Source organism: Pan paniscus, chromosome 12 (assembly GCF_029289425.2).
Source record: "Pan paniscus chromosome 12, NHGRI_mPanPan1-v2.0_pri, whole genome shotgun sequence".
Lineage (NCBI taxonomy): Eukaryota > Metazoa > Chordata > Mammalia > Primates > Hominidae > Pan > Pan paniscus.
In genome coordinates, this window is record NC_073261.2 from 110,579,063 (window position 1) to 110,589,112 (window position 10,050).

The window sequence follows — 10,050 nt, forward strand, 5'->3', positions numbered from 1 at the left end:
AAACTGGGATGACTGAGCTGGGCTTCAAGAATCTTAGGTACACAATTAATGTGAGGTTGCTTAACTTTCTTTTGGCTCTTGCACACACAGAGGGGCAGAGGCCGTGAGTGATTTGGGGCCTGTAAAATGCAAATGAACAGAAGTTTTTTGAATGACAATTCAAAAAGAAAGGGTGCATTATTTTTTAGTCTGGGGATGGGGACTAGGAGAATTAAAGGGCATTTTATCTTATTTTCTACATGGCGAGACCATCAGAAAGATGTCCATGGTAGTATCACCAACGTCGTATCTCAAGGGTGTGCGATAAGCAGGATAAGGAGGACTGAGTTCTAAACTCCTACTTGCCTTTATAAAATGACCAAAGCGGCTGGGCATGGTGGTTCACACCTGCAATTCCAGAACTTTGGGAGGTCGAGGTAGGTGGATCACAAGGTCAGGAGATCGAGACCATCCTGGCTAACATGGTGAAACTTTGTCTCTACTAAAAATGCAAAAAATTAGCCGGGCATGGTGGCACACACCTGTAGTCCCAGCTACTCAGGAGGCTGAGGCAGGAGAATCGCTTGAACCCGGGAGGCGAAAGTTGCAGTGAGCCGAGATTGCACCACTGCACTGTAGCCTGGGCACCAGAGTGAAACTCCATCTCAAAAGAAAAAAATAAAAATGACCAAAGCAGACAAGGACACATGGCTTGGTGTCTCCCACATGGCTTGGTGTCTCCCATCTCTGCCCCTGACAAACTGTGTGTCCAGGCAAGCAAAGCTGTCTCATCTCTGGACCTGCTTTCTTCTCAGTGAAGCAAAAGGCCTTTTTCTTTTTGTTCGGCTACAGTTAAAAATCTGAGATGAACAAAACCCTAGAGAAATAACCGAGTACAACCTGACACTCAAAAGAGAAATAGGTTATTTGTACACTTTTAGTTCTGAGAAGCTGCTTACAAGCAAGGGTCTTATGTCCCAACAGGTAAACTATCTCCTTAACACACAAGTCTTGGCTCTGTCTTCTGGAGCCTGCAAGATTGATCCCATTTCCAAAGGGCAGCCCAAGTAGCCAAGACACTGCTGTGTAATAGGAATGGCAAGTAGAGAGCCATGCCACCCATATGGGTTCTCCATTGTGACCCCAGGGTCTCTCCTGCACCTGGTACTTGCTCTGGACTACATAACTGTCACTCGTGAATTACACTTTGGTGAATCAGGTTGAGTTCATTGAAGGGAGGAACCCATTTCCATCTGTTTATTCAGCTTACTATGCTTAGCCTAGAACCTCCACAGATCCTAGTGAATGTTTTTAACAATGAATTCTTGGAGACAAACTATGCTCTACCTTAAAATAGAAGACTGTCTGCCAATGGGACGAATACTACCAAAGCCCAATACAAGCGAGTTAAACAACCCTGTGGCTGTTTTTACTTTTCTTTTAAAGGGACTGATCTGAGGTCTCAGCTTAATTCCACTAAGGAGCCACAGTATACAGAAGTGCTCTGTAAATTATCAAATGCCATTGCTACAATGCACACAATAGTCGCTAATAACATCTCTATTCTGCATAATCTTGGAGAACTGCCTTAATTTCCCCAAACTCAGTTCCCTCCACCTTAAGTGGGGACAATGACTCATGCCCCCCAACCGGGATTATACAGGTGCAAAAAGGGCTATTTACAGAAACCAAATTCCCTCTATAAGTTATGGATTATTTATGGTTGCTCCTTAAGGGACAGAGTGTAATGCCATTAAGGAAAAGGTTGAGTTGCATCATTTAATTTTAAGCTATTTATTTTCATAAACATGAGGTATTTCAAAGTGCTATAAGATGCAGCACTAAATATATACATTTTGAAGAAATTAAACACAGAACTTTGCATTTACCCAGTTCTATGCACCAAACATGAACAAATACATTAACAGGAAGAAACAGGCTAGGAAAAAGGCATATATATATAGTAAATTTCTTTACAAAAGTTTCTTAGTTCAAAAAGTGATAAAGTAATATCTACTCAAAACTTTCACAACTCATTTTCATACGAAAATATAAGTATCAAATTTAGTTATGTATCAGCGTCATACTAAAGTATACAGGCAGTGTAAGAATTAGTACAGTACATAACAGAGATTAACAATATATTTGTATACAAAACATGCTCCTCAAACATTGAGGTATTATTACAGTACTTAGGTATGAACTTCCAGTCTAATACTGGCCGCAAAAGCCACCTCTCATTACCCAGGATGTATACAAAAGGCGGATGTGTCAATGGTATTTACAGAAATGTTCCCCAGGGGTATCAAATGGCAAACCCCTTATGTGGCATCTGCTGGAACTTAAGCACCATTTTAAAAAGAAGGAATGACTTTCTGTTGTTTGGAAACTTGGAACACACAAGGTGACTTCAACAGCCCCAGAGGCTCCCAACCGTCACCAACGTTTAGCGCTGTCATGGAGGTGAGGTGGAGGAGGCTGCAGGGCCACCCAGCATCCTGGGATGCAGGCTCTCCAAGGTCCCAGCAGAACCCCACACACTGGTGGTCCTACTGCCCACCCAGAGCCGAACTCGACAGGGGACCGATTTGAAAGTAAACCAACATTCTTAATGTCAACACAATGTTTGTTTAAAAAAAAAAATCAAAATGTGCAAAGTGGCAGTGACTGTCCAGTTTTGAGAAGCGTCTAGCAAGTCCGAGCGTGTTCAATTTTCTTTAGCAACTGCTGCTGTCTTGCCTGCAATTTTTCCTTTTCCAGCAAAAGCTGGTGCTCCTCGGCCTGGAGGGAGTGGACATACTCGGTGGCCTTTTTCAAAATGACCACCTTGGCGGCCTTCTCATTCTTTACCAGCTCCGGCACGTGGTCCCTGAGCGTGAGAAAGCTGGACCGAAGGTCGTTGCGGCGCTGGCGCTCCAGGATGTTGTGGTTTCTGCGACGCTCACTGTCCTCCGAGTCAGAGTTTCGGGGGCTCAAGCTCTTAGCCTTTGGGGGGATGACACTCTTGAGCGGACGTGGGGACGCCTCGCTCTTTATCTTCTTCTGTGGGGGTGCATCCTCACTCTCCACGTAGGGAGAGGGGGCGGCATAGTTGTGCTGCTGGTGGATGGGAAGGCATCGTTTGAGGATCAGCTCGCTGGACTGAGCCCTCCCGGGACCCAGGGCTGCGTTCTTGGGACGCACAGTGATGGTGAATGTGGTGACAGCCTTGGTGTTGGAGGAGGAACGCCGCTTCTCCACAGTGACCACGTCGATTTCCTCCTCTTCATCTTCCTCTTCATCATCTTCATCATCTGAGAGAAAGATGCTAGTTACTCTCATGTGAGAACCATTTGAATGAAATTCACATATATATCCATGTTAACATGTATGCTTATCTGTCTCTTCCGGCAGACCCTGGCAGACTGCTATTTTTATGGGTCCATCAACATAGATGTGGACAGTTTTGTATTTGTTTTAGATCTCTTTAAATTAAATATATCTGTAGGCCGGACGCGGTGACTCACACCTGTAATCCCAGCACTTTGGGAAGCGGAGGCGGGCAGATCACCTGAGATGAGGAGTTCAAGATCAGCCTGGCCAACATGGTGAAACCCCGTCTCTACTAAAAATACAAAACTTTGCTGGGTGTGGTGGCATGCTCCTGTAATCCCAGCTACTCGGGAGGCTGAGGCAGGAGAATGACTTGAACCCGGGAGGCGGAGGTTGCAGTGAGCCCAGATCATACCACTGCACTCCAGCCTGGGCAACAAGAGCAAAACTCCGTATCAAAAAAAAAACAAAAACAAAACAACCCCCCATACATACATACATATATGTATGTATATATATTTTTCTTCCCCATACCCCAACTGTGCTTTCAGCCTCCATTCAAGACTTTAGCAGGTGGTAGAAATAAATATAAAGAACTTGGCCTTTAGGGTCAGACAGAATCCTGGCTCCACCGCAGACTAGTTGCATGACCCTGGTCAAGTTACCCAGCCTTTCTAAGCCTCTGTTTCCTCAGCTATTAAATGGGGATGATACCACTTTGACAGATAACATGTAGACTTAGCATAGAGCTGAGCCTAGTAGACAGATGCTCAGTAAATGGTAGCTTTTATCATAATCACCAGTCTGCCCTGTGGACTTATTTACATTTCTAGCTCTACACTTAAAGAGTTGAGGCCTCTCATTTTAGGAGCCTCATTTAGCAGTTTACACATGGTTGTGTTTGATTTTAAGTCCTTAAACAAACTTGAGGAACAATTTAATTAACTGAAGAAAAAAAACAACTTTTCGTCCACAAACCTGAGTTTTATACAATAAGCAGTTTTTCATTTAACAAAGATCAAATCTTAACGACAAAGCCATAATCCACAGTTGGTATAAACCCCCAAATGGGAGCAGCTCTCCTCAAAGCCACCAATAATAACAGCAACAACAGAAACGTGTAGCATCATGTGCGCATTCTTCCCCTCTCTCCTCATTGACTACCACGCTGGGGTAGAAAATTATTGTTTAAAATACAAGCATGAAAATCAAAACATATCTTCTGCTTGATCTGAAGGGGACCGGAAAGCTGAACAATTGTGGGATTTGTTCTAAAGCCGAAATGTGAGGCTGTTCCAGTCTGTGGGTCCCTTTAAGCCAATGTTTTGGTTTTCTGCCAAGAAGACAGCTGTTGGAAGGAAGTGCTTCCTCACCGAAAGCTGTCAAGGCGCAGACATTAAAGGGACAGAGCCGTTTCAAACTGGAGGCTTATCACCAAGTTTCCTTCCAGGAGCCTCAAAGATCTCTCCTCAGCCCAGAAGTAAATTTAGGCTTGTTATCCACCTACATTCTGAAAACACTGGTTTTCAAAGTCCAAGGGGGGTCCCAGCTCCCTGCTCCAAGGACAAGGCAATGCCACTCTTTGGGTTGAGTTCTGTTCATCCAGACCCCCAGGGAAAGGCTTGGTTTTAACTCTTCCCTTCAGCTTAAGACACAGACAAATGAACACAATAGAACCAATCAGTGAGTCCTCCCAGTATGTGAGCCTTCCTGGAGAGGCTGCTGAGTGCCTGCCCTCACCTTCAAGGGCACTGGGTTACAGATACAACTCACATCTCAAATTAGGCCTGGAATTCCGGCTGGAAGACAAAACTACAGCCAGTTTCCACTGCACACTGGAAAGAGGAGGCCCCCTGAGAATGTACACAACTGCTGTTGCACTTGCAGCCAGCTGCTGAATGGAGGGAGGGAGGGTGCCCCCACCACCCCCAGCCTTTCAGATCCCGGGCCCGCCTGCTGGCCTCGCATATCGCCGCCTGCTGGCCACGCACCAGGAGCAAATAGCCCACCACCCACCGAGGATGGGGGAAGGGAAAGGTACCGACATTTGAAAAAAAAAAAAAAAAGAAAAGAAAAAGAATAGAAAATCGGCTCTAGCCATCTGTGCAACCCTCCTATAAGTTCCTGCGCCTTAAACAGGGCTTTGCACAGCCCTTGAATCTTCTCGGGATGTCTTTCCCTCCCCTGACCTGGGCCAGAGAGTCCCTTTCACCCCTGCGCTAACAGGTTTCTGTCCAGGCAGTGCACCCAGCAACCGCCTAAACCCCCACCCGGTTTAGCCACCAACTTTCTCCAATTTTATTCCTCAGACTGCGCTGCAAAAGAGAGGTGGGGGACGGGGTGAGGGCCCGTGATGGCCTAGAGGAGGGCTCCCCAGGAGATGGTGGAAGAACTTTAGTGACGGCGAGAATTGGAGAGCACCCCTTTTGCAGCAGCATTCTCTCAGCCCCTTCTCTTTACCCCGAGGAGAGACTTGGGGGAAACAGGACCTCTCTGCCCCTAGCACTGCCTCCAAAATGCTCCCCAGGCCAAGACATACGAGCACTAACAAAGGGGACGCGACCCGGGGTCCAGTGCCCCAGGGAGGCAGCCGGACCCGAGTTCGGTCTTTACCTGAATCGCTCAGGGTGTCCTCTCCGGAGGTACTGAGGGCCTTGTGGTCGCCGCCGCTGGTCTGGCGGCCGCCTGGGCGCGGAGGGGCGACCCCCGGGGCCCCGGCTGGGGAGGCAATACCCGCCCCCGAGGCGACCGCAGGGCCCGCCGCCGGGGCACTGGCCGGGGCTGCGGGCACGGGCGCTGGCTCGCGCTTGTTCACGGGAAAGGGGAAGACCACGGCGGGATCCACGCACTCGGCGGCCGGGTGGGCGAGCTCGGCGGGCAGGGCGGCCCCGGCGCGGCCGGCTCCCGCAGCCCCGCCGTGCCCGCGACCCGCAGGGCTGGCGGCGCCGGCTCCCGGGGACTGGGCGGTGGAACCGGCGGTTGGCGGCCCGCGGCCGTGCTGCAGCTTCTCGCTCACGGCGCGCTCCAGCTTCTCGCGGGCGGAGAAGCCGCTCCACATGCAGTCCTGGAGGATGACCGGGTTGGGGGTGAGGCCACCCAGTCCCCCCAGGCCGAACGCGTCCTCCTCGGCCGGGCTGCCCCACAGCTCGTTCTCAAGCAGCATCTCCGTGACCCAGCTCGGGGGCTCGGAGCTGTGCTCCGCGAAGCCACGGCTGGGCGACAGCGGGGGCGTGGGCAGCAGCTCAAACTTCTTCCAGATGTCCTCCCCCGGGGGGGTCGAGTCGGGGCCGCCGAAGTAGAAGTCATCTTCGTCCGGGTAGAAGCAGGGCTGTAGCGAGTCAAACTCGAGGTCTGGGTTCTTGCAGATCATGCCCGGCATGGTGGACGTGGAGCAGCTCGGCATCAGCTCGCCTCCCGGCCGGCGACTGAGGGCTTCTTTCCGCCCCGCTCGTTTTAATACCGGGGGTGCTTCCTTCCCGTGGGGGGCGCGGAAGGCGGGGGCCGGCGCCGACCTCCAACACTGCAACCGACAGACACACCGGAGAGGGTGGGCAAACGGGGCAGACCGAGGGGATAGGCAATGGGCGCCCCCTCTAACCAGGTTCCCCAATCTTCCCTCCAAGCCCCCCACTCTGCCCACTGCTCCCGAAGGTGGAGGAAGTTGTGCCTCTCGCTCCCTCCCTCCCTCCCTCCTTTTGTGTACAAGCTGTCTACGACAGGGGGTGGGAGGGGGCATGCAGATGCAGGGGGTGGTGGCGAGGCTCGGCAACTTTGGAAACTGCCATTTCATTCACACAAGGCACTGCCTGGGGGAGGGGGCTGTTCCTGGCTGCAGAATTCTAGCTCTCACGAGCACGCAGACAACCGCACTCGCAGCGGTGTGGGGCCGGCTGCTCAGGGGAAGCCCCAGGCTCTCCGACCCAGCTACCGGGAATGGTATTTGGAGTACCTTCTACCCCCTTTGTAAAAATGCAACCTCAGGAGTGCAAATGATAGCAGGGGATTTAGAAAACTTTGCAAATAAAAAAAAAGCCTTTCTCTAGACAGAGACCAACAACAGACACCCATATCCACAAATCCTTCCCCTCCCCAAATTTGAGCAAACGCCCCTCGGCATTCACCCGCTGCAGGGATACTCCTGCCAATAGCTTAATTGGAAGCTCTCTAAGCCCACCCCTGCTCTTCCAAACCCACGACAACGTCCTCTTCCAGGGAGGGAGAGGCTGAGCCCCTGTTCCCGGGAATGGCAGGGGCGCCCGCGCGAGGAGGGTCGCCGGGACAGCCGCCTCTCCTCCAAGCTGGAGCAGCCGTGACCCAGATTACGACCGCGGCGGCCTCGCCCTGCCTAATCCCCCCCTCTTCTTCCTCCAGGGGCACCCTTTGGAGAAGAACCCCAGCCTGGGGTGGGGACGCACCGGCTCTCCGACAGCTCAAACACAGACAGATCTTCTAGAGCCGAGGGAATTTCTTTTCGCAGAAGCCATTACTCCCCCCGGTAAGGGCTGCAAAAGGATTAGGGCGGGTCTCCTCTAGCCAGGATGCCTTCGGGGCTGGAACTGGCTTTTCTGGGAAAACCCAGAGATGGTTTTGTTTCGGAAGCAGAAACAGTCCCCCGGGCATATTAGGGCGCCCGGTGCGCACGTCGCAATCCCGTCCAGGGCTTGCCTTGCCCCGGCGCTCGTCGCTTCCCTGGGCGCCGGGCGGTTTGCAAGCCCTGCTCCTTACCTCCCGCCGACTGCAGGGGATCCGGAGGCGATTCTGCGCGGGTGTCTCCGGGTGGGCCGGGGGGGCGGGGGTGTCCTCGGATGGCTACAGTCTGTGCGCGCTTGCGCCTGGCTAGCGCTTGCTCGGCTCCAACACAGTTCCCAGGAGCCCCCCGCATCCACCCAGCGCGTCCAGACAGATGACTGTCACTGCCTGCGCTTTGATGCTCGGGGGATATTATTAACTGAAAAATCTGACACACCCGGGGGGCGGGGAGAGAAGGGGGCTGTGGCGCAGACAAGGGGGAGGGAGAAAGGAGAGGAAAGCGGCTTTACCCCGCCCTCCTGATTTCCATAAAAATCAGGGGAGGCGCCAAGGCTTTCGCGCCAAAAGCCACTTGCTTTTCTTTGCAGAGAGAAGGCTGCAAAGCTGGGAAGCCCAGGGTGTGCTCCTCCCGCCCTTTTGGACCCCCGGGCTTGCACCGGCTGCACTCTGAGAACCAGCTGCGCGCGGAGCGGTGCAATGCAGCACCCACCCTGCGAGCCTGGCAATTGCTTGTCATTAAAAGAAAAAAAAATTACGGAGGGCTCCGGGGGTGTGTGTTGGGGAGGGGAGACCGATGCTTCTAACCCAGCCCCCGCTTTGACTGCGTGTTGTGCAGCTGAGCGCGAGGCCAACGTTGAGCAAGGCCTTGCAGGGAGGTTGCTCCTGTGTAATTCCGAAAGAAGGCTAGTCCGAAGGTGCAAAATAGCAGGGAGAGGACGCGCCCCCTGAGGAACAAGACCTCTGGATGTTTCCAGTTTCAAATTGAAAGAAGAGGGGCGCCCCCCTTGTTTGAAAATAAATAAATAAATAAGTGCGAGCTACGAGGGTGGCGCCGCGGTGGTTTCTTCGGCCGAAGGCGACACCTCGCGGAGACTGAGCAGAAAGCGGACCTGGAGTGCGGCCACTCCGCAAGTCTCCCGCCGCCCCCGCGGGACTGTCCACGCGTCCTCACCACTGCGGAGGAGGAGGCGGCCTGGCTCTGCTTCCTAGGGGGAATGGGCGTACGTTCCCTGCAGCCGTCCCCAGGGCTCCCAAGTTAACCTTTTCAAAGCCACCATTCTCCCCAATTATGGGCAGGCGAATCTGATTTACCGAGATGGAAGTGCTGTCCACACCTCCTGAGACCCAACCTCGGCTCAAACAGCTTGATTCCAAACTGTTGAAGGGAAAAAGGAAAGCTGCTGTCACTACTTCGTTTCTTTGTGCCTCAGTTTCCTCAATTGTGAAATGGAGTTCGTAGTGCCTCCTACCTGAGAGTTATGAAAGCTCTTATAAGTCCCCAGCCCATAATAGTTGTGTCAGCTATTATTATGATGATGACCACGACATGCTATTCTTCCGGGGAAAATAACACCCCTCTGTCCAGCAGCAGCATTGGCCCCCTCCCTTCCCGCCACCATCAAATCCTGGCTTTACTTCACTCTGGTCCAGCTTTTCTTACAGGTGTATTTGTTTGCAGGGGGTCAGACATTATTGCCCCTGCCCTCCAAACTCTCCAAAAACAACCCTGATCTTCTGGACAGCCCCCTTCACAACCAAATACACAGTGAGGTGGGATTTTGCCTTGAAAAACATTCCTTAGGCTTGTTTGGAGAGAGGGGAACCTGGCCCTGGGATTGGGGTGGGAAGGCTTCCCCGCCTCTCCCTACTTTTTTCTCCAAACTGGAAATGCCATTCTCCATCGCCCCCACCTCTTCACCTCACCATTGGATCTAGTTAAGGAGGAGGATGCTGAGGGTCAGGGGGCAACCCATAAAATGCTCACAGATTAGCATTTGTGAAGGCCTTTCCAGCCCTGACCCTGGACGCCTACAGAGCTCTAGGGAGAAAGATTCCCAGAGTTCTAGGAAGAGGCCCATGAATGCGGATGAGCAGCCCTTCCAAGCACCTTTATTATTGTTATTTCCCTCACAAATGTAAAAGCCTTCATCTTTGCAAAAGCCTTTTACAGCCCCACTTCTGCTTTTCCCTAGCCCCCTAATCGCCACCAAGCCCTCCTGCTGAATTCTC

General features: G+C 52.2%; 2 protein-coding genes across 2 annotated transcripts; one reads left to right on the forward strand and one right to left on the reverse strand.

The window, feature by feature from the left end:
- Window positions 1–1,744: 1,744 nt before the first annotated feature.
- Window positions 1,745–6,894, reverse strand: MYCN (MYCN proto-oncogene, bHLH transcription factor). Its single transcript, XM_034952646.3, has 2 exons — window positions 5,905–6,894; window positions 1,745–3,272 (listed from the first exon to the last, which is right to left on the reverse strand). Exons 1-2 carry the CDS (start codon window positions 6,692–6,694, stop codon window positions 2,668–2,670), a joined length of 1,395 nt encoding a protein of 464 aa, XP_034808537.1. The 5' UTR covers window positions 6,695–6,894; the 3' UTR covers window positions 1,745–2,667.
- LOC100995589 (uncharacterized) lies at window positions 6,669–9,982 on the forward strand. Its single transcript, XM_024927738.4, has 3 exons — window positions 6,669–7,227; window positions 7,663–7,786; window positions 8,409–9,982. The coding sequence occupies exons 1-3, from the start codon at window positions 6,669–6,671 to the stop codon at window positions 8,767–8,769; spliced, it is 1,044 nt and encodes a 347-aa protein (XP_024783506.4). The 3' UTR covers window positions 8,770–9,982.
- The last annotated feature ends 68 nt before the right edge of the window (window positions 9,983–10,050 follow it).